The sequence below is a fragment of the Epinephelus fuscoguttatus genome, linkage group LG1, assembly GCF_011397635.1.
Source record: "Epinephelus fuscoguttatus linkage group LG1, E.fuscoguttatus.final_Chr_v1".
In the NCBI taxonomy this organism is placed as follows: domain Eukaryota; kingdom Metazoa; phylum Chordata; class Actinopteri; order Perciformes; family Serranidae; genus Epinephelus; species Epinephelus fuscoguttatus.
In genome coordinates, this window is record NC_064752.1 from 43,042,226 (window position 1) to 43,067,596 (window position 25,371).

The 25,371-nt window shown below is 41.2% G+C and overlaps 1 protein-coding gene across 5 annotated transcripts in view; it reads left to right on the forward strand.

Annotated features, from left to right (window-relative positions):
- frmd4ba (FERM domain containing 4Ba) overlaps window positions 1-25,371 on the forward strand; it is a 61,332-nt gene that overhangs the window by 4,292 nt on the left and 31,669 nt on the right. For 2 of the 5 annotated variants that reach the window (XM_049587306.1, XM_049587316.1), the window contains exons 1-2: window positions 17,996-18,246; window positions 24,545-24,610. In XM_049587306.1, the coding sequence (XP_049443263.1) occupies window positions 18,085-18,246; window positions 24,545-24,610 (228 nt within the window). In that variant the 5' untranslated portion in view covers window positions 17,996-18,084. Of the gene's footprint in view, window positions 1-17,995; window positions 18,247-24,544; window positions 24,611-25,371 lie in introns of those variants that run through there. The other 3 variants (XM_049587333.1, XM_049587325.1, XM_049587337.1) reach the window with 3 other exon arrangements.

Below are 25,371 nucleotides of genomic sequence, written 5' to 3' on the forward strand. Positions count from 1 at the left end.
TGGATTTATAGGTTACCCATGTGTATCAGTGGCTATTGACCCGAACACTTCAGAGTAAAAGCCCCCTGTCCCGGGGGAATGTTAGTGGGAAATTAATCACAATTCCAACAGTGCGTTCTGTCAATACAACAACCTATACGAATTAGGGGAAATAGTGGGCTGGTTATACATCATCATGGTCACAACTGCTCTGACGAAAAAGCTTGACATGATAGCTATATGATTCTATGTTTTTTTTTTTTTTTTAATTTTCTCAAAAACATAAACACAGATGATATAAAGCCTAAAAGTAATCTCACCATAGTGTTAAAATTCAATAACCCTTCAGTCTTTTTGGTTGTTTTGGATGACATTGAAACTTATTTTATGTTGTAAACAGTATTTCAAAGTGAAGATTGTGAAATCATTATTCATAAGGAATACTTGAAAGATCCTGTGTTTAATTTATAATCATGCCAATTAGAAAAAATGCAGCCAGACAACATAACCTTGCTCAGGAGTATGTTGCGCAGTTCACTCAATTTGTCTTAACAGGAATGGTGTATTTAAAGAAATGTAATACTGTTATTTATTTGGTATTTTTGAGTATACAGAGCAGTTCAAGTCCCACAGACCTAAGACTGTTGTGGATTAAGGCCCAGACACACCAACCCAACGTCTAAGAACAAGTGGCAAAGAATGCTGACCGTTGAGTCACCTCATATCACCTGTGTCTCAGCCAAAAAGTTGCACTTGAGCACACCGCAAAGATTACAGCCAACTGCCAACTAGCACTTGTGTTCTGCGCCTGCATAAGAGGAACTAACTGTCCACACCTGCAGGCGGTGATAGTTTGTATTCATCATTCAAAAAGGGAAACCAGAAGACCGACAGGACGGATTCAAAATGCTTGTTAGCCAGTTACCATATTAATAACACAAACTAACATTAAAAGAACAAAGCGTATTTACTGTCACAAACAATTACAAATAATTTAACTGTTTTATTAAAAAAAAACTTTTAACTTTTTTAATCTAAGAAGTTAGTTACAATCACTGTTTGCTTTCCTCACTTCTGTTTCTCTCCTCTTAAAGTATTCAAGAATGAAACCTTTGTCTCAAGCTCTCATTTTTCACAATTCACACAACTACTTCTGTTACTTTACATGTGTATGAGTGAAACTCCATGAATGTCTTTGAGGAGAGACTGTCTGAAATAGTTCACCATTTTATCCCCATTTGTACGATTAGTTCACAGCAGGTATAAACACTTTAGCTTTAAGACGCAGGCTGACAGCTTTTATGACCCAGTACTGAACCTTTAAATCTCTTACTATGTGTTTTCACCTGCAAAGTTTAAGCTGGGATGGGCTGTTTAGCCCAGTTCAGGCCAAAGATTTGATGACTTTGAGATGACTTGAAACAGGCAAATACTTGCAATGCGCCATTCTGCAACGTTCTAAAAACCTGCAGGTTCACACAACTGCAACTAGATGAGACGGTGTATCATCTCTATGCAACAACTCTCTGTACTTCTGTTCCAGCTTTTCAGAATTATTTTGTGGATGAATATAGTTTGTAACTTCTTAAAATATGAATGAGGGTAGTGAGCGTGAGATACTGGCTAGAGTTGCATTTGTAGTAGTAATAAAATGGCAAAAAACATAACCAAAAGGGGCATCAGATGGACTGTATTCATAATCAATACGCCACTATAATATAAATAACTAGCGCCAATTAATCAGTCAGTGAGAACTCACTGTCCAACGGCACACCATGAGGATGGAAGGGGCTCAGCAGGGACAGAGCACCTGTCACCTAACCAACGGACTTCTCTATAAGCTGATTGGCTGTTGAAATAGGTGACAAACTTTACATTCTGAAACCCAGCCGCCGGCGATTTGACCAGCTGAGTTGCGAGTGACACCATAAGCCAGCTTGAGTCAAGCTCAGACCGGTCAGTTCACACAGCCGCAACTTTTCTCTGCAACGTTCTAAAACGGACGAATCATTGGTCTGAACTGGGCTTTTCATTCTGGCGTCAGTGGGAAAAATCAAACTTTGAGCCTTTTGTAATTCAAGTGGTCTGCACCTCCTCTTGGCTCTATTTTCAGGCTTTAGAAAATCTAGGCTTTGACAGGTGACTTTGCCGATCACAGGTAATTTCAGAGAGAGAGGCCGTTCCAAAGAGAGAGTCTAAAAGAGAGCCTGACAATAAAATAAAACAAATATCAGTGTTGCCAAATGGTTTCAGAGATGTAGAGAATTTGTTGGTAATTGTTTAGCCTTTTGCTGACTGGAGCCAAAGGCTTACTGCTGCGGCTTCAAGTTCACATTTATGTAGCTAATGTTAGCTCGAGCCTCAAATCACAGTGTGTCCTCCACCTCACTCCCCGCTGCTACAGACCACCTTGCCAGGAGGAGAGCAGCCCCGGAGACGGACCCCCTGTCAGCAGCCATAGCAACTCAAATCCAGCCAGCACAAACCCCAGCTCTGTGGGGCCGGACAGCCTTGACTCCCCATCAACAAACTTTCTGTTGCTGCCATCACATGTTAAACCTGGCAATGCCGCTGGCCACCAGCCCGCTGTGACAACTGGAGTTAGGGGGTGTGCGCTCAATTCAAGCCACTACAGCTGCTGACTGAAGGTCTGTCTCCCAGGCTGCTCCTTACTGTCTTCCAGTGAAGGAGTTCACAGTAGTGGGGGGTAAGGGTAAGGGGAAATACTGGGTTACTGTATGAAGCACGTGCGTATGTCTGTGGTCGTCTGGTGGGAGTGGTTTAGGACAGAGAGAGGAGAGCTGCAGGAGGAGGGGGTATTTTCTATTTCTGCCTTTTTTTGTTCTTTGTTTTTGTTGTTCTTTGTTTTGTTTTGCCTTTTCCAGAATTCTGCCTACCCCAGCTTAGAAATATATGGGGATAAGGCAAAGCTGTAAGTTTAAACTTAGAAGTACAGTTTTTAAAGAAAGAAAAAGAAATGCTTTTTAAATGAAAACCCTTTTGTTCAGAATGGTTGTTGTGTGCCTATTGAAGATCAGCATCTAGATTTCCTAACCAAACTATTCAGTATTTAAAAATCTAAATACAGTGTGCTGCTGCACAGGTGGGCAGGTGAGATATAGATCCTAGACAGGGAGCACCTGCCCCCCTGTGGGTTTATCCACAACCTCAGGCAGTGGAGACAGCCTTGAACCCCACACATCTATGCAACGTTACACTCCAGAGCAGAATATCCCTCTTTTTGTTTGTGTTCTCCTCCTCCTCCTCCTCCTCCTCCTCCTCCTCCTCCTCCTCATGTGTCTCTCAGACTGGGATGTAATTGCTGTGAGGCTGAGAAAATGAAAATCACAACAAAGCAAAGCCCTCAACCACCTTTTTCTGTGTCTGTGCTGTTGCTGGCTTGCCTACGAGCTTTTGGAAACAGGCAGAGAGGAGGGACGGTCTTCCCTTTAATTATGCTGCTTGTGTGCCTCTCCATTTATCCATCCATCCCTCTCTTGTGATCACTCTCCGTTTCTTCCTATGTTCCCTCTTAAACACACGCTACACAGATCACATGCACACACACATACACACCAGGAGAGCTGTGTGATGATGATGTTGAGGGGATGTTTGAAAGCCTGAATGGTAATGACCAGAATGAGACTCCCTGCACTGCGAGTGAGTGAAAGGTAAAGGAGGAGGGGGTGGAGGCCCGAGCTGCTATTATTACCCTCTCAGGCACAAACAGAGAGGTACATGGTGTCGACACACAGCAGCAGACGTACCCCACAGCCTCAGATCCTCAGTGATCGATAGTTCTCAGCGCTGTTTCACATGTTTAGCGCCAGAAGGGATAGAGACATGGTAAGGAGAAACACCTCTGTGAATATGGGATGCTCTCAGTCTCACAAACCCCCACAAAGTAATTTCTTCTTGCAAACCTTGCCTCGATGAGTTAATTTAGTTTGGGTTCATAGTGGATTTGTAGTGTGGGTGTCATTAGGGTGCAGCGTGGTTGACAATAGAGATTGAGTAGCTGCTCACCCTCTAGAGCTTTGGATTCATCATTAATGGAGTGATATGTGAGCCTCCTCTTACTGGGTTAACACTGGGAACCAACACCCCCACCTAGACCCACGCACACATACGCACAACTCATATCCCCTGCAGTTTAGAAAGAAAGAAATCATCCAGCTGCAGTCACCTTCACCGCTGCAGCTTGGGATGAGGAGGAGAAGCAGGGAGGGGAGGGAAGTCATTATCACCTGCCCTGTGGACCGAAACCGAGCACCCCGCTGGTCCACTCAGACAGGCCGCTCTGAGCTCTGTGACAGGGACAGAGGGCTGTGGAGAAAGACTGCATGTTAGCAGCAACATGGAGGAAAGATGTGGTGGGGATACAATGACGAGATGTGTCACAGAATAGCCTGTAATTCAATAGAAAAAGCCATCTTTGATCCAGAGGTCTTTTCAAGGTTGCATTGTGTTCCTAAGAGACTTGGCTACTTCCTTTTGAAATACATGGGTTATATACAGTAAATGAGTGTGTGTGTGTGTGTGTGTATGCCCTTTCACCTACTGCACTGTATTCTATTGTAACAGCAGCACACCTGCCTCTTAGAGCCAGATTGGTTACATTTACAGAAGCGTGCCCTCTTAACACAACAACTTAATATGCCCGTCAGCAACATTGGCTTCTGTAGTCACAGCCAATGTGCAGAAATGAATGACAGTGTTACTATAGATTGGACTCTGATAGATAGCTGATATGTGGGTGGCGGACAGGGCGCAGTTATAACAGGTGTCAAGCACACTGTGAGGAAAGATAATACTGTATCCCCAGGGGAAGGCAGTGGTTGGTTAGGCTGGGGAAAATGAATGGTGGTGTTAGCATATGTGCAAATACATTTATTTATGCCTTCCAGACTGGACTGGGTTTGGAAATGTTTCCTCGACACTAGTGCTGAAAGAATTTGTTATTTAACTGATGAGTCGAAGGATAATTAAGGAATCATTTATCTGCTTTCTCGAGCAGAATGCCAAATACTTATTCTCTTCTCAAATGTGAAGATTTACTGCTTTTCTCAGTTTTGTATCATTGTAAAGTTGATATATTTAGTGTTAGAGTGAATGACAGTCAATTAAAGGGATACTCAAATTACCAATTTTTAACCAGCCTTGTGTCACAACAACAATGTGGGTGGTGTATGTAAATTAACTATGTGAAACTTTCCTCCATCTTACCAGCACCCAGATCTCAATGCTCACCTCCCAGCTCAACATGTCACTTGCTGGACTGTTACTCAAAGTATGGATTGTACTTCTTCATTTTTGTCAAGCAGGTTAAAAAGAGGAGGAGTCATATCATGTCACATCATTGGGGAACAACACATACACTGTGAAATCTGGTCTAAAGTTACTGAAAGGCTCAATAGGTGGTGCACTATCATAGAACATGGCTGCAGTCGGCCTTGAGTGGGAATATATTTTATACGGAAAATAAATATATGGATGAGAATTACAATTCTGCAGCCTTTGTTGATTAGCCTTGGTTTTTGTATGTCCGCTGCCACCATGACCACAAAGATCATACAAGGTTATCAGTGAGGAACATCCACATTTCCAGAAACATATTTTAGTGCACTGGAACAAACTCAGACCAAACTTAGATGAAACTGTTAAACTGTACAGTGTTGATCAAATATCAATTAAGATTATGTTACTGCATTGCCAATATTTCACCTAAAATGTTTCCAGAAACATATTTTAGTGCACTGTTTGGCTGTAATACAAGAATTTGTGACCAGGAAGTTCTGTTTCCTGGATTGTAAAAACAGAGGCAAAAAAACCCCTCTGAGATCAAATGGTAAAACTAAGCAGTGCTGATTAAATATGAACCAAGAATCTGTTATGGAATTGCCTGCTTCTTGCTTAAAATCTCCAGAAACATATAGTAGTGTACTGTTTAACTTCGTTTGTTCTTATTCTTTCACCATAATATTGTTCAAGGTTCAACATTAATGTTTTTTTTTTCTTTACTGTTCAAAGTCAATTTTTACTGGCACCTATACAAAGTGTTCTGTTTATTAGCAGTTATCTTCTCACAATTACTCGATCGGTCATGTGCAGCTCTCAACAAGTAAGCTTACTACTTAGCTACCTCTATCATCAGCTCCAGAAAAACACAGTGTTTAATTCTTTTTTAACCACTTGTCCAATCTACTAATTGAGTTGCTAGATTTACCAGCCCAACATAGTATTTTACTTTCCCCCGAGCAATGAGGCAAACCTTATTGTTGAGCCTTGTCATTGAGCACAGTGCATTCTGGTAGTTGTCGGTTTTGCCACAGGCCCTTTTCTCTGTTTTCTCTGGTCATGTAGCACCAGTTTCAAAAGTATTTGTGTCTTTCTATTGCATAGACAGACCATTTCATTGGTAAGACAATCGTCCCAGCAGTGAAATACTTCTTATATCAAAAGGAATGTAATCATTGGGTGCAGCCCCACATTGCAAAGGCGTTAAATAGATTATCACTATACGTGATATTTTGATGGTTTAGAGAGTTTTAGGGTATTGCAGAAATCTTTCATAAATATATTAGTTGCCATGCAAATATCTAGTGTGATGAAAGTGAAACTGATATGAATTTGCTGAAGCGGTTAGGCCTTTTTCACTCCACTGTGGATGACATTATGTGGCTCATCCCTTGATTAGCATGGACCCAACGTAATTTGTTTAACTGTCCAGATGACTGATGATCTGTAAGAATGGCTGAAATGAAATTACTGGCATTCCCTGTAATACTAATTCTGTCCAGATACTTTCACAGTGCATGTGAGCAACAATGATCTGCATACAGACTGACTCAAGCTAAGGCTGCTACACAGAACACAGTATTCAATCAAATACTTCACTTTCAGTAGAGAACAGAAGGTTTGTTAAGCAGCTACTCCTCTGTAAAATCTTGAAATTTTGCTTTTGTACACTGTTATACTGCACAACACAGTATTGATATGACCGCATTAAATGTGATTGCTGTTGGCTAGATTGTCCACTTTTCTCACTCTCTAGTTGTCACCTTTTCTGTTTGGCATTTGGTGCTGGGCAGGTGGCATATAACAGCTGCCTGATGTGACTTAAAACAAAGCTGAGAGCCATAAGAGTAACCAAAACAGGTCTTAAAATAACTGTTAATCCTCTGTGGGGTTTTTCTGCATATAGAAATATTGATAAGTGTAGCTTTAAGTTTCTAGTTGCAGCCTGATCTGGTGATACTTTTTGCCTTTTTTCCTACTTTACCAAAAAACGAAAAACACTGTTCTTTGAGGTCAGCCAATGAGGCTTGTTCTGCCTTCACAGCAACTCCTCCTCTAAGAGAATTTCTACAGTTAAAAACTTAATTTGTTCACATGCGGTGTCTCTTCTAACCAATAAAATATTAAAAAGCAATGAGACATGTTTTCCATCTGCAGTGTAGCAGCTGTTTCAGAATATGTGATGGCATAGAAACAGTAAAAGGACTGAATTAGATGTTCCAGCAGCAGTAAAGCAGGAACAGATGCCCTGTTTTGAGTCTCTTTCTTCTACAAGCTCTACCTACTTATAAATCCCCATTTGACTCCCAGTGAACTCAGCCTCCCTTCAAATCATGACACCTCTTGAAATCACTCTGACAGAGCTGGAATCTTTGAGAGCTTTCAGCCCACAAGAGCTTTTGTGTTCATACAGCAGGACAAAAATAGAGGTTTTCTGTCACATTGGTGGGGTAATACTGACAGGACAGCGGCTAGGGACAAGAGGCTTTTACACTCTCTGTTTCACAGTGATGTCCACTTGTGCCACGCAGGTTCTGCAGTGTATCTTCACAGCACATTGGCTAGTAGAGGGCAGGTTTCAACACGCTGTATGTGGATCAGTTGTGATTTCGCAGAAATTTGTCTTCTGGCCAGATAACAGCATGTAAGTGATCTGATTATCAAGCTAGTAAATTGGATTGAGAGTGATAAGCCAGGGGGTCTCATTACTGTACATCATCTAAATGCAGATCCAGAACTCTCCTCATTACAGAGTTTCAACTGCGAACTGGATTTAGACACTTCAGTGTGTCCATACAGTATATATGTAAATGTAGAGATTTAATTGAAGGAAGCTATAACTCTTGCAGGGGGTTTTAGTGTTTGTGACTCTGCGTGTGTTAAAGGCATAATTTCTGGTTTAAACCATTTCCTCATTTCTAAAACCTAATAACAAAGAACCAATATGCAACATGTTAGAAATGAAAGTGAACATCCATAAATAGGTTTTTTACACCAAGCAAAACAGGGAGGAGCCTATCGGGGGTGGGCTTTTTTTAATTTCCCTGTTCAAGTACTTGTATTAAATATTTAGCCTGTAGAGTCTGCAAGGAATTAGCCCTAAAAACCGCAACTGAGTTAGCATTTTACCACTCATGGTTCCCTCATCCCAAAGTCAGTGGGTTTTTTAAATGTTTTTTGGTTTGATGCCTGAAATAAGGTCTGCAGTTAACACAAGCTTAAGAGACTTTCATGTTTTGTTCTCCAACATAAAATAAGTCAGTAGATACTCCACCCATGAAAGGCTGTTGCTAACAAGTGGCTAAATGAGACAACAGAATGATATCATGCCAAGCTGCACTGAGCACAGCTTTACTGTCTTGTTAAGGTGGTGACGTTAGGTCATGCAACCATAGTGTGGTTTGTTTATAGCCTAATGCTGGCTTTTTACTTCTGACGATTGCGTTTAGGCTTCACTTGTCATGATAATGGAATTCATTTGTTGTCATTTAAAAGGATAATCTTGCTGAACAAAACCTGTAAATATCATACATGTGTGTTTTCCACAGAGCTTATTTTTGGCAATAATCCAAAATCCCATGGAAAAATCCCACAGGCTTTTTGATGAGGGAACCAGGGCAATGCTAACTTCCAGGTCAGCCTACAGAAAAACGCCATCCCTGGAGCACTCTGTAGAGTAGGCCATTCAAGTACTCACCAGAAAGGAAAAAATCTAACGTTGGAATGTAAATTGACCAACAATGGAATAGAGGTGCAATTTGAAATTCATTAATTGAACAGTCACGCTTTAATTAGTCAATCAAACTATAGAATCTGAAGTTAATCATCAAACTTTGTGTTGCTGCTGTTACATAGGTTAGATGCAGTGCTTAGGGCCCATCTTCAGACGGCTCTCCTCCCATCAGTTTAACATCTGCCCGGTTAGCACAAGCTAACACAATAGTGACTAACACCCAACACCAAGCTGTTTAATGGTCCCAACAAACTCACACTAACACTGAAACAGCTCAATTCTGTTGTTGATCCCAGTAAGAACCTTTAGGTTAGCTTAGCCGTGTGATGCTAAAAAATTAGCCCTGTCATTGTGTGTGGGTGGGGGTGAACACTCACTAGCTGTGGACAATAAAGCAAACACTACTGCAGCAGTAGTATCATGTCTAATGATAAACAGAGAGAGAGCGACAGCTGTTTAAGGAGGTGCTAAGCTAAACAACGAAAAACAAATAGAGAAGTTCACATGTGGAAGGTTAAACATCAGTTACTCTAAGCTACACATTTAACAAATGGCAAAATCCAGTATTCGAGTGCTCATGCTCATCCCTACTGGCTGTGTGGCTTTTGGGATGGCAATGTCATTTTGTTGGTCAGTCGGCCCACCGCTCAGGTCCAGACTGAAATATCTCAATAAATATTGGATAGGCATGAGATGAGGTTCAGGCATCCATGTCCCCAGTCAGGATGAATTGTATTAACTTTGGTTATGCCTCGCATTTTTATCTAGTGCGATCATCAGGTCAGTGAGCTTTCATTAACAAATACCTGCAAAACTAATAATATTAGCCTCAGCTGCACTTTGTGTTTAATGTTAAGCAGCACGTGTTAGCATGTTAACACATTAATGATGAACACTGTGGGCTATACAGTACACCTGTTGAACATCAGCATGCTTGCATTGTCAATGAGATGTTAGCATTTAGCTTAAAGAACTGCTGTGCCTACACAGAGCCTCAAGGAGCAGCTAGAATGCAGGGCTGAAGACTTGTTTAGCTAAAAGCTGGGTTCAGTGTTGCCTGTGGAGCTCTGAAACTATCATATTAAGAGGATTATTATGAGCTGTGGCCTTTTTGTGCTCTACCATAAACTATCCCTTAGGCAGTCTTCACAATTGTGGATGGAAATTAAACAGATTATGGTTTTAATTCACTTATATTTTCCCAAGGATTGTAATTCTTATGCATTTATGAATTCCCAGTTAAGGTCTGAATGAAAACAGCTTTGTGCTGTTATTGAAAGTGAACCATGAGTGAACTATGATGGTTTGTCGCATGACATTTATTTAGAGGGAGTCATAAAACATAAACATGGGAATGCTTTTTAAACAGCTCCTTCATTTCAGACCTTAAAGGAATACTTCAACCACAAGATGATCATTTGTATAAGAATTACTCACCCCGTGTTGTGCTGAATTTGTGAGGAACATGTTTTTCTCGCATGCCTCCATAGTGAATGGAGAATTCAAAACTGGCAAAAATTCTTGATGAGTTTAAGTAAAAGGGGGTCGCTCTAAACAAAAGCAAAATAATATCAAAACACAAGTTTACAAAGTGTCACACCCCTTGTGCAGTATAGTCCAAGTCTTATCTAGTGCTTCCCAAACACATGCATTTTCACTTGAGTATTTAAGACACCAGGTCCTTTTTACTCCAGTGCGTAAAAAATGTTCTTCATTTTTGGAATTCTCATTCACCGTGGAGACGTGCGAGGAACACAAGTTTTTCTTCCAAATTCAACATAATACAGGGTGAGTAATGAGTACATGAATGATGAATGAATTTGCGGGTGAAGTATTCCTTTAAAGGTAGGATCTGGAGGATTTTCAAACAAAACAAAATATAGACATATACAAATGAAATCCTGCTTAATCATCACCTATGGGCTTCTACTCATGTGTGGTGGTGACTCTGTTTGCAGAGCTCCTGCCCTTGAACTGTATTTTGATGTTTTGTGAGCTCGGACCACTTCTGGGCGGAGATTTCCCCAGCCAATGAGAGAGCACAGGTGCCGTGCCCGAGCGTGTCCGAGTGTGCACCAACGCGAGCCTTGCCTGAATCTCTTCTGTGAAGCCTTCTTCCGTACCTCCAGGCTCCTTACACCCGGGAGAGTTGAGCCTGATAGGAGGGGCAGAATTTGAATGTGTGCTTACAAACAGCAACTGGAAAATCCTCCAGACCCTACCTTTAAGCCCCATCTATTTGTTTTTTTCAGACACCATACCAGTTTAATAGTCTTCAGAAGCCAAACAATTTTTAAATTATTTTTAGTTTCTCTCTCCCTGCAATAATTTCACCCCCTCTGTCGCCTTAAGACTCATTATAGCCTCTCACTGGTGGTGTCTCCTCCCTTCCCTTCCCCCTCCCCTGCTTCATCTCTCTTGCTTTCTCTTTGTTTCATTTGGACGCCTGTGGTGATGTCCACAGTGGCCATTCATGTTTTCCATCACTTGGCTATGATATTGAAAACTAATGACACAGGCTCTTTATGCTTCTTCTAAGAAATGTCTGGACAAATCTGGGCAACCACAGTCCCTCAGGGCAACATTTTGTTGAAGCAGACAGTGTGGGGCTGCAGGCTGACACCGCGGCCTCTGCCCTTCGCACGCTTCCCCCGCTTTGACCTCCTCCTCTTCATAGCATCTGGTTTATACACACACATGGTTTGTCATGGTCTGTGGCCTCCAGCGAGCCCCCATGCGCTGTCCCGTACAGCAAGAGAAGCCTGCCACAAATCCCTAGATGCACCCGACAAGCCTAAAGGTGAATGGTGGCAGCCAGAAGCCTTCGGGCCCTCGTCTCTTCCCCAGCCTTCTTTTCTTTTTCCACCCCCTGCCTGGCCACACAAAGCTGGGCTTGACTGTACCGCCTAAACACACAAAAAGCTTTTTTGTCTCGCCAGTCATTTGCCAAATGGAGCTTTATCACATGGTGTTGATTGGCTGTAATTAAGACGTCTTGTGGTTTTTTAAACAGATGCAGCCATGATTTCTGTCAAGATGTATAATGGCAACCTCTCACTTACTGGCACAGCTGTCAAAAAGACCTTAGGGTAGACATATTTAAAATGTGTAATTCCCTTTGTGTTGACTTAATGCTGTCAAAGCACGTGTCTGGGAGAGAATCAGCAATAGCAAAAACAGACAGAAGGCATGATATTTTATTTTCTGGATCAGGCTTGCAGTAGCAAAGCCCATTAAAGGTGGGGCATGCTATATGCATGACCAGAGATGGCCCTCTTTCATGTTTTATGAACCTAATCTATTCATGTATGATGTATGACTACAAATCATCCTCCTTTCGAGTTTCATGATTTCTGACAGCTGTGTCCACCTGCTCCATTTCTAAATGACAGTCAGGAAGCTTGACAAGGGAGCAGGCAGGTTCCTGTTAGGAGAGCACATTATATCTTATAGCAATCCTGTGTGTGTGTGTGTGTGTGTGTGTGTGTGTGTGTGTGTGTGTGTGTGTGTGTGTTAAAGAGTGTGTCAGGCATACTGCACAGAATGACTTCCATTCAGCTTGTCAGCTGCAGTCTCAGTATGTGGCGTAGCTTGTCAGCTGTAGGCCCGTGCGGATGACAGCTGTTTCCCTGCCCTGTACAGGCTCTGTTATGATCACTCGGAGGCCTTCCCCTTTTAGACAATTAATCTACCACTTACTGTACATGGTAATTGCCATCCCATGTTGAAATGAGCCCAGGGACAGGGAACTGTGATGATCTTGGCAGCGTGGTTGCCCCTGTCGTGCCCTGCCTTGTATCCTCAACAGATTCAAGCCTATTAATACTGAACTTGTGGGACTGAACAAAGCTGTAGGATAGATTGTAACAGCCTGTCTGTCTGTATTCTATTAAACTTTCAATCCAGGCATCACAAGTGGAATGAGGCCCTTATAGCAGGAGAAAGGGCATGACATTGGCGTAAAGTTAATAGGAAAACCCTCCAGACAGCATAATTTACCAAATAATTTCCAGCACTAAATGTATGTATTTCCCCTTTTGGTCCCTGAGGGTTGTGTGAGAGACTCAATTTCCCCATCTGCTGGCTATCAAGGGGCAATGCAGCATGAACACTCAGTATGTCAGCCACCGCTGCGCTTGCACAACAATTGATTGTACTCAGGGACAAAGTGTAACACCAGCTTGAGAAGAATGAGCCTTTAACTGAGCACAATCTTGAGTGCAGCACATGACTTGTGTAGAGAACTGGAGTGACACTGGAGTGACATCAGAGGGGGTGACGGACCGTGGTGTGAGGTCACGGTGTTTACAGCCGTGGTGCCAGGCTGGAGACAGGGAGAGGTGGGAGACAGCTGCCATGTGAGTTACATAGGCAATGGATGCTGCTTGTGAAAAGATCAGAAGAGCACTTAACTCCCCCAAAAAGTTGACATGTGTTGTTAATGTACTCCAAAAAGTTACAACACATCTTGTTTGGCTTGAGAGCTGGAACATTTAATTGTGAAATTGTCAACAAGAAGTCATCCAGGAGACAAAGAACCCTTTGTGATGTACGTTAGGTGACACTGATTATTTAATACACAAAGCTTAAAGCTGCTACCATCAAAATTTTAATAAATCAAATTGCTGTGTCTAATGTGTTCAAAATGTGTTCTAAACTTTGGTATCGGCATCACTTTAAGGTTACTGGTATTGGTAGTGGTATCGTACTTTTTTAAAACAGTACCTGGCCCTAATATTAGCCTGTTTCAGCTCATTAAAGAAAAGGTATTGCTTCCAAGCAATGGACAGGCAAAGTTAGCAACCAGCTGGTGAACACAGTGGAGAATTTGGCAGTGTAAAAAGAGGGTGAATCTTTGTCGGCTGTCCAGAAATAAGACTGCCTGTCTGCTGGATGTATAAACTGTGAAAGGTTCATTGTCATCCCTTTCATTTAGTCCATATACTCGATAGACAAAGTTAGCGCCTGGCTAGTGAATTTAGCTGCTACAGGCCCAGATGTTTCCCTCCGGAGTTGGTAGAGACCAAACCAGAGCTAAAAGGAGAGCAATTATTGGACTTAAATTTGCCTAGTGCAGGAGATAAGACGAAAGACAGGACTCCAAATGAATGCTAATGTTGATATTGGTCTTCTTGATGAGAAAATTAGTAACTAGTATTAGTAGTATATTAGTATTAGTATAACTGTTAGCTAACATATTCAATTTTAATTTTGGGGTGATAATATATCAAATGTTCCACTGCCTTGAGGTGGCTAATCAGTTAATAAGGCTTTAATGAGGTAATGATAAATACTTACAGTATAGTAAAAGATACTAAAGAGAGCACTGAGACATGGACACCTGAGGACCAGACTGCTTATTGTACGTCTCTCAGAGTTAGCACAGACAGTTAATTCCCATTTTCCCCCGGGACACCCTCTCTGAGCGTAGACTCCCACAGATTGATTCTAGCTGAGGTCGTTGCCTCTTCCTACATCTTCACCTCACCGAAACCCCCAGTATAGAGCGTGGAAATCAATGGGATTATCAGCCGCCTGCAGGCATTTGGCATATGTGTGTGTATGTGTGTGTGTTCACAAGAAGTGTGCATGGCTCTAGAGACAATGCCTGCATGCCAAGATTGGAATATAACCATTCTTTGTTCCACTGCACTGCATAGGCTTTATTTAGGTCATTTAATATATTTTATCGTCTTAAAGTCTTAGTTTATATTAAATGTTGATTGCATATTTCCAAATGAAACTTTCTGACATTCCGTCAGAGTGATCGTACAAGTGGAATGTTGGCAGAAACTTGAAAATAAAAATTTCATGACTGCATGCGAGCTCAACTGAGAAATACTGTGCTGCCAGATGTATTTATTAACATTATGTGGACCAGAACACGTGGCGATCATGTGTATGATAAGCAGCAGCTTGTGTCTACCATATGTTTGGCTGTCCTGCCCTCCATCGCTCCAGGCAGCTGCGACCTCGCACATCTGTCTGTGTTTATCATGGTTAGCTGGTTATGGTGCATCCATACCTTTAAAATGGGTCTCTGCTGATGAATCCTGCCCTCCAGAAATAGATCCACCCAGTTCTTCCAGTGGTGTATTACAGCATCAGTAGTATTTAATCCTGTTAGGACATTTTTTATACTCGAAAGGAATGAACTCTGTTCACTTGAATGGTAGAGTAACGGCACTTTTGCTGTGTCAGTATTATTTCTGGTTCAACTGTGGACATTATTATTCTTATGTTTATTTAAATTACTTCCCAGGGGCCACCAGTGAATGTTAAGAAGCTCTGAGTGCCTATTATATTTAAAATAAAGAGAATATCAGAAGATTCATTGCCAGTCAGACATCTTGGGATATATTTTCCAGAGATTAAAAAGAGTCATTTTAGATTTTAGAAAATACAGCCTACCTATTCACGTTCTTGCTGAGAGTTAAATGAGAGGATTGATACCATTTTTTTGTCAGCATTGTTGAGGATGGTTATTGGAATTGTCACTGGGCCAATCTGACTGAGGGTTCTTCATTTACACCTCGTGTGAGTTACACATCATGGCCTGTCGATTGAGCCGTATAAAGTGGGTGTAAAATTCAGGTTGCACAGAAAGGCAGACTAAAACATGTGGTGAATTAACACTGGTTATTTGTTATTTCTCTGTGGGAGATACTAAACTGACGCTGGGCGCACCTACCCAGTATGCCTTGCGGGAAGACCTATCCCTACTCTGCCTTTGATTGGCTATACCGGTCCAGGCATTTGCTAAATGCTAACATTAGCCTAGCTATGATGCTAACCAGTGCTATGAACTATAGACCAGGGAGGAGAGCAACTCAGCTCATGTTTTTGTTCTTGTAGTCCGAAGGTAGGCTACCCTGTCCGAACATCGGAAACTGTTAAGCACTAGAGAAGATCGATTGCCGATTTATTTTTATCCTATCGGGGAGTGCCGGCTATGCATGAAATTGGCAGTTTGGCAAAGAAACTGGTTAAACAAACTTCAATATATCATTATAAGTTAAACATGTACAGCAGGTGGTAATGGAGCTGCTCTTTCTCCCCTCGTCCATCTCGGTTTGTCTCCCATATAGTCTGTCTGTTCCTTTGGCTCAAAACATGATGGGATATATGACTTGGTAAGTGACCATTGGTTGTACACTGCTTTTCACAGTGCATTGTGGGATACTTTGAGTCCACTGTATATATAGTGGACCATATAGTGAGTAGTGAGTGATTTCGGACACAGCCTTAGTCTAATTTCTTGGCCGAGTGCAATAATTTCCTGAAGTCTCATCTAGTTGCCCAGCAATGCTGTACAAGATACATTTTCATAACTAGTAAGCTTTAGAGGTCCTGTTAGGTGGATTTTTTTTTATTTGGACGGAACCAAACTGCTTACCCCTGTTTCCTGTCTTTAGGCTAAGCTAAGCTAACTTTCACCTGTCTTTAGCTTCATATTCCATGTACAAAGAATGGTAAGCCTATGTTTCCTCAGCTAATTTTTGGCAAGAAAGAAATAAGTGTATTGCATAAAATGCTGAGCTTTTTCATTGAGAGCATAGTACAGTGCATGGATCACTTGTGCCAGGATACATTTGATGCTTCTATTTTTTTATTTTTTTTTTTAAAAAAGCCCAGTGTCACAGCTGCCTGCCGCTGCTCACTAGCCAGTTCACTGCCTGCATAGGCGTTGTAATTGATATTCTTGTTTCCAGCATGAGTGCTTTGGAATGAATTTACATTACATGCATTACTGCATGCACTAAAGCATTCAGTGGCATGACTGATCATTACTGAAGCTAAGCGTTTGTTTATTTGTTTGTGTGGTGTAGGGTGACTGAGCACATTTGTGAAGTTCTATAACAGTTTGCCACAGACTGAGCAGCTCTACTGCCTCTTTAATAATAGTTGATAAGCCAGAATACATCACTCATATAGGTTTCCTTGCCATGTTTTTGGGAGTTATTAATTAAAAACATGACAGGTCTGCTTCTCTAACCTTTAGTCTACATCCTCTGAGACAATTACGCTAATCGTGTTTAATGAAACAGCACCATTTTGACTGTGGACACTTAAGCATTCTTGGAAATTGGGGTCACACAAGCAAACAGCAGGATATTGTTTCTGCTGAGAGCTGTCCCATCTCTTTTTTTCCTTCTGCAGTGCTTTTCTCAGTATTCCCTGACTTGTTTATCTGAGTCAGGTGTACGCCTTGTGTGCAACATTCGTTATTAATTGCAGCTGTACAAAGGAAGATGTCTGGTCGTGAGTCTCAAGCCTCTATATTCTTACATCAAAGCCTTTCTGAATGTTTTTCCCTGCAGTTTCACTTTTAGTTTTGCCCCGTCAGGTCTACTATCCCTGCTGATCCAAACAGGGCCGATTGTTTTTAGTGTTCCTGCAGAATATAATGGGTGGAGATGTCTGGTCTACTCAGGAAATTGCTCCCACATCCCAGAAAAGTGACAGACCATTCCCACACCCATTTCAGACAATAAATTTGAAATGCATGCTGAAACTAAACACTAAAATAAAAGATTAAGTCATTCGTCTTATCTAAGCAAAATTGAAAGGGCATATTGTGGTGCAACTTCATTCTTCGAAAAGAAAAAATTAAAACATTTTTACCATTATGTTCCTGTGAGTCACAGAGGAAAGTATTTATGACTTTAGAGGGTCGAGTGGCCAGCTGGAGTTTGTTTCCATGTGCGTTGTGTTTGTATACAAGTGTGTTTATGTGGAGGGGAGACGGAGCCTTTGCAGCAGGGGCCTCGTGGTTCTGTCCTGCCCTCCCCTGCACTCTATGAGGCAGTGTTTTGGACCGGGGCCCAGGACTAAGCCTGAGGCACGCTGCTCCGCTCCAGCCTCTCCAGAGCTCCGACTCTCACTGACATTACATCAGCTGGGGAGACATAGTAGACTATGTGTGTGTGTGCTGGAGTGTAGATGCTCCTTTCAGCTTGTTGCTCTGAAGCAAAACAAAGTGCTCTGTGATCATCGTTTCTCCTGGATCTGAAACGGTGAGGTGTCATCAGTAGAGGCAGAAAGTGGCCGTCAGGGAGAAAAGGCAGCTAACCATGGCTGTGCGCATCATACGTGGAATAGAAGACCTGGTGGCATCGAGCAGCCAGCTCGTCTGGAGCATGGCACATCAGACTCTGAGGAGGTGGTACAATCGTGGGCTGATGCCGTGCAGACGCTTGCTAGAAGCCTGGTTCAGGATTGGAGAATGCTACCAGGTATGACAGCTCCCTGAGCCACAGCAGCATAAATAAATACTGTAGAAGGGAGTTTAAATATAGCCGGTTTTAGTGATTGCTTTATTGACAGCACATGGGATTCATTACTGAATGCCAGATGGATTTCTTTGATTATCCACTGAATTTTTATGGCTTCGATTACCTTTAATTTCTCTTCAACTTTCCTCTGAGTGAAGTGAGTCAGTACTTTTTCTCATCTGGCTCATTAGTGTACATGCATGTGTTTATTTGTGTGAGTGTGAAGAGGCAGGCTGCTTTTCGGTGAGTCACAAAGCCTGTTTTTTAACAAGGGTCTCTCCCTCAGCACATATGGCAGTCATTAGAAAGCAGCATGACCAGCCGTTTGATCTCACTGTCTGGCTGATGAGGAGAACTTTCAAAGTTGTCTTTGAAATGTATTGTTGCTGGAACACCTGAACACTGTCTGTGTGGTTAACACATTAAATGCCCTCTGTGTAAACTTGAAAGTGTTCCTCTTCCTTGCTTTTTCCCAGCATACTGCCATGTGAAAATGTAATTTGTATGACATGGCACCTGGGACTCTTTTACTAATACAATTACAAAGGTATAAAGAATACATAAGAAACATTGCAATACACATATAATTTCTCTCAGGTATGCATTACCCTTTAAAAAGACATAGAACACCAGACACTCTTGTTTGTTTAGAACTTGAACTAGAATCCTGACAGTAGTACATGAGACAGATAAAGCATATTTCAGTGTGTGACCTGGCACACATGAAAACAGCCAAGCCAAAATGAAGCGCCGCCCTCAGGCTGGATCAAACTGTCTCTTCTTACAGCTAAACAGTACACCAAAATATGTTTCTGAAAAAATTTGGTGAGAAAATATGTAGTGCAGTAACGGAATCTTGATTCATAATTGATCAGCATTGCAGTTCACAGTGACTGACAGCTGCGTCAGAGCCTCCTCTGTTCTGATTGGTTGTTTTCCTTCAGTCGCAGTGGATTCTAGCAGATGCCATTAGAAGCACCACAAGGAGGCAGATAACCATGATATTTTTTTTTTTACCTGTCCATGTACTACTATCAGGATATAGTGGCAGTTTCAGCAAATATGACAAAAAAGTTATTTTTGTAAAAGTTGCCAGCTGTAGCCTTAAACAGCCCTCTGAGTTTCTTGCTTTTTCTTTGAAAGAGTTCTAAGAGGTATCAGATCCCTTTAATCCCTTGTACCTTATTTCCCTTAAGAATTACATACACAGTGGTGAAAGAAGTATTCAGAACATTAACTTAAGTAAAAGTAGCAATACTACTCTATTGAAAGAAACTAAATGTCTTGCATTCCTAATTTCACTCAAGGTACAGAGGTGGGGGCAACAAAATATGCTCAAAGTATCAAATCTAAAAGTTCTCATTATCCACAATAGCCCCTGTCTGTGCTATACTATGATATTACTGTAACAGCTTTGCATACTTTTAAACCAGTCATAAGTTTTGTTTGTAAAATCTTAATGTGAAAAGTAAGCTGTAACTACATTAGCTGTTAAATAAGTGTAGTGGAGTAAAAAAGTACAAAATGTCCTTCTGAAATGCAGCAGAGTTTAAGTATAAATGCAGTTTGGGGCAGCTCAGCCTGCAGGTCGGTGTGGCTGGGGGTCATGTGAAAAGAGTACCATCAGGGCCCTTAATGACAGGGCTTCAGGGGAATGACCTCCCTGACACAGACCTGACCTTTCTTATACCATTGGGGACCTCACTCTGAAGCTCAGCTCATCTCTTCAGCTGGACTGAGGGCAGCACTCTGTCAGCCTCTAAAAACATGGATAAAATTGTCTTTGAACAGTAGTAGCTTTGCCACTGCAGCTTCACTAATGCAATTGTGAATATTTTACAGTAGATCCACTTAAAAAGGTACACTTAATCCGCATTTTGAGTATTTTAAAGGGGCAGTTCACCCCAAAATAAAGATACATAGTTGTCCTTTTACCTGCAGTATTATTTATCATTCTAGATTGTTTTGGTGTGAGTTGCCGAGTGTAGGAGATATCAGCCACAGAGTGTCTGCCTTCCCTTGAATATAATGGAACTAGATGGCACTCAGCTTGTAGTGTTCACGGCACCAAAAAACACATTTGAAAAACTCAACAGCAATGTCCCTTTACAGAAATCATGACCCAGTTACTCAAGATAATCCAGAGACCTTGTTGTGAGCAACTGTTTTCTTTCCACCAAACCACAACTGCAGCACCACACAGAAGGAAGCGTGCATCTACTCATGGATGAGAGGCTTACGCTTGTGACAGCACAAGACGTAAATATTAACGGCGTCCTCCTGGGCTGAGCTGTAACGTTAGCTTGTGCAGTTGTGCAAGGTGAGCTAGCAGTATAGTTTGATTGAAACAGTTCCTATATAACTCACAACACGGTCTGTGGATTATTTTGAGTAACCAGGTCATTATTTCTGGAAAGAGTTTTTTGCTTTTGAGTTCTTCAAATGTATTTTTTTGACGCTTTGAGCACCACAAGCTGAGCGCCATCAAGTTCCATTACATTCATCTCTATGGCCCATATATCCAGCACTCGGCAGCTCGCACCAAAACAATCTAGATTGTTTAATAGCACTATAGGTAAGAGGAAAAGTATGTATTTTGATTTTTGGATGAACTGTCCCTTTAAGAATTCATTTCATGTTTTATGAATTCTTTAAAACATGGTTGAGCATTAAGGAGAAAAGACTTGGATTTGGGGTAACATGCACAGATTTTGAAGGTGAATCTAAAATTCAGTGGCCAGCTGTGAGCTTGAAATCAGACTGTTGACTAAAGCCCTTTGTCTGTCTCTCAATGTTTTGATGTCACTGCTCTACAACAATGCAGCATTGATAGATGTGAATGGATTGTGCCCTGGACAGCAACAACAATTCATGAAAGGGTTACTTCAGTGATTAATACGCAGCTTAAACTATATAACATGTAATTAACAACCACAATTGTTTTCCCTATCAAGACAAATCAATGAAGGTGTGGTTTTCATTGAGGTCAGCTTCAGTAGGTCTATATTTAGTGACAAAGATTCTTTCCTCCTCTGAACCCGTGAGATATGAAGCTTAACACAGTCCTGCTGTGCAGCCCACACCAGACAGCAGATGCAGAGGGTATGGTGCTGAAATCTGGGGCTTCAGAGCAAACGTTAGCATAATAGCAACTTAGCGTGACTGCAAATGAAATCCTTTGTTGAGAAGTACAGTTTTGTCCAAAGAACCATAAATCTCATTGAGGTTTAGGGCGTTGAAAAACAGCAAAGTGGAAGAGGAGCTTGCAGTATATAAAAGTGAAATGACAGCTCTGTTGTGGTGCAGAGAACAATATGTCCTAGTAGATGGAAGTTTAACACAACGCCAGAAGGCGTCTTTCCCGCCCTGCGGTCATGCTGGACGTTAACATGACCCTCACTTTCCAGCAGAGCAGCCAAGCAGTTGGATGCCACATGTTTTTTACTGGAGTCACAGGAATAAAAGGCGTCCTGGACACATTCCTGGGCCGCAAACAGCATCCAGTCAACATGAACACTTCTGCACAGTGTCACTGAGATCAAACAGTAGTAAAACACTGCTGATGCTGTAATGTGAGGATACAAAAGGTTCACAGAATGATGGAATAGCATTGCAGGATTGACCCTTTTCTGACTCAGTACTAATCTCCCAACCATTATAAACTACTGGCACTTTGTATTTTTATTACAGTAAAACTACAGTGTAAAATTTCTAAATGAGCGTATAGCACATTTCTATTTCTTCTGATGGAATGAGTTTTTGACATTGAATAGTTCTGGTAAAAATCGGTGCTTTTAGCCCACTTCAAGGCACTGGTGTTTAGTGTTGTCCCTAGAAATGTTCACAGTGGTGGCCAGATGGGGTGACTGAAAATGTTGGGGTGGCACACCAAGACCAAAAGCCATAACTGAATTTCAAGGATCCAATGATGCTGTTGAAGTTTATAGGCCAGTTTAAAACTATATTAATATGAAAGTTAAGGAATCGCATACTGATATAGGCCTACTGGTATTTTTTGGTCGTTATTATTGATTATCCTATGTTCATAGACCAATACTGGTACAGTTAACATTATGAGTTCAACAATAATTCTGTTTAATGTGTTATGTTAAATACATGTTTGGCAATTATTTTTTCTTCAAATAGGCTTGTTGTTCGTTTCCTTAAAAAGACAAATATATAGCTTTATTTTGAAGGAGTATATTGATTGTAAGGAACATAACATTTACTGGGGACAAGCCTTCTCAAATTTAGGGAAGACTCATGGGTACCCATAGAACCCATTTTCAGTCAGATATCTTCGAGTGGAAGTTAAAGGGACCCCCTTGAAAATGTTCTTCTGTTTTTTTTTTTTTCCCGTGCCAAAATGTTGCCTTTGGAGTGTTATTTAGCCCCCGTCCTGACAAGCTAGCATGACAATGGATGCCTTTGATTGCCTGGTTTCACAAGTTACCACTGTCTGCGTGCTAGTTTAAAAAATGTGCCACAGCTTCTTTAAGACAGTGATGTTAGGTTTCAATTATTTTTGCCAGAAAGGGCCAGCAATTGTGTGAGGCTGGACTTTACTCACTTAGTCATTATAGTCATATTGCTGATGATTATTTGTGTAAATATTTTGTAAAAGCACCAATAGTCAACCCTACAATATTGTTGCAATACCGATATTGAGATATTTGGTCAAAAATATCATGATATTTGGTGTTGTCCATAGTCATAGTCCACAGTTCTACATTACAAATAGTTTTCTATATAATTTGTAATAAGTAGTCTTGAGATTTCACTTCAACAACAGTTCTCCAATAGTCATTACTCCATGACATGCCCATGCAGACCTCCCCTGTTTAGCCTTGAAAAGGCCATCATAGATTTTATACATGGTCGTGGCCAGGTTTCCGTTTTGTCTAAACTTTTTGTAGATAACTCGAAAGAATCCTCAAACAGAAATAGATTGGCTTGGTCTAGTGACTTGGATGTAGAAATTTCTAAAGATGATGGAAGAGAGTCTGCCGAGACACACAAAGCCAGACTATCAACAACAGATTTACACTAGTACAATTTAAATGGAGTATGCATACATACTTTACTCTGTCCCTGCAACAGTGTTTTGTTAATAATAATAATCACAATTCATGTATGTAAATGCGACCTAGAAGAAGGCACATTAATCTGCATTAAGAGGAAAGAGCCAGAAAAAATCTGGGAAAAGGTCATACAAACTATATTTGATATTGTCTCTACTGATATTATCTCTATTGGATTCAGACTGTGAGGTGCAAATAGAAATACAGTCACTTTATGCTCACCTCAGGCTAAACACTGTATTGCAACTGCCTGGAAAAGCACTCAGACACCTGCAGTTGGACATTAGTTTAACAGGCTTTCCAGCTGTTTAGCCATGGAAAAACTGACTTACGCCACTAAGGGGAAAATACAGAGCTTTTTTACAATACAGGGACAATTTATTAAATATCATCCAAGCCACCAAGATTACTTGGCAGAGAAGACCAATAAATAAATAAATAATTAAAAATCAGAATATGAGTGTGATTGCTGGCAACAGCTTAACACACTGAAATATGACTTGACTAATGTTAATAGAATAGATATTATTTCTACCTTGTCCTGTACTGAAAGCAATTCTGCTGACTGCAACAGAATGAGCCCTAAAGCCATTCATCTTTAACAATACAGCGGGAATTCAATTAAACTCTGCACCAGGACTTCATTGTCTTTCGGTTTCTTTTCTTAACGGCAGAGGAAAACGTGGGATGTTGACATTTCAGGGATTTTCATTAGACCAGTGTTGTTGCAGAGGAAGGATATGTGTGTGAGACAGACAATGTGTGTGTGGAGCTGTAATGGCAAAAGAACCTCAGATTCTTTGTTTATGATTCACGCTGCGCTTATAAAGAGCTGATTTATGGCTTAAATATCACGGCTGCACTTTTTTTTTTAACACTTTATAGAAATAAAGAGGATGATGATGATGCAGTGACTTTGATGTTTGGGAGCATGGGTCCCATATGGACACTTGCCTAGTGGCCCCTCTTACTTATTCTTTCAGCACAAAGGCAAACATGACAGCGAGGCGAGTCACTGTTCAACTCCAGAAAGAAAGCAGCCATTTTATCCCCTGGACTAAAATAGTGGGAGCACGGCTTTGAGTGGAGGGGTTCAGGTGGAGGTAGAGACAGTATGCTGTTGCAGTTACTGTGTTTTGCAGGAATTGTCATGTCTCATGTTATCTGTCCTCTTCCAGATGACAGAGGGCCGTCAGTGCCAGGTTCACCTCCTCGATGGCAGGAAGCTGGAGCTGCTGGTTCAGGTATGGGACACTTTCTTCTTTTCACACTCAGGCACAAATTATGCCACATACCCTGCAAGATTATGCTGATGTACTGAATGTGTGTTGGATTTAATAATATGTGTTGTTAACTACTATAAAGAAGTCTTAATCTTCATTTCCCAGGGGTCCTGTTTTGCTTTTATTTCTTGGCAAACTGATCTTATTTGTTTAATTTGCCAGTGTCACATGTAGGGGAGAGCGGGGTCAGTTGGTACACGGGGACGGTATGGACAGTGTGTTTTTAGCAGTATGGAAAGCAGCTATGCCTATGCCATGCACCATGCTCATACTCTGTCACACCTTCTTCACTCTCAACCTCAAAGTGGAGACTGTCTGACTATACCTCACATTTTATTCAGAATTTTGAAGTCTAGCTACAGCGTGAACTAAAATGTTTGGCTTTTTTTTGTTATTTTTCTTCTACCATACTGTTTTAGTTATGCCACCTACAAATATTTATATGTTGTTGGAAAGCTGATTTTCTGTCCTGTCGTTTGGTGCTAATATTAGCTGTCAGAATTTTTGTTGGTAGCACAGGAGTCCAAAGTATGTCTTCTCTCTTTGGTACTGTTGGGACTGTTACCCAGGGGTGGTACACTATTGTTTTTTACCTTGTTACAAATCAACCATAAGTAGACAAAAACAAGACAAAGGCTTTTCCTAATTGAATAATTGTATTAATTCGGTTTAGCTTATAGCCCATGTGCACCATGTTTTGAGTCATGTTTAGCCTGAAATTT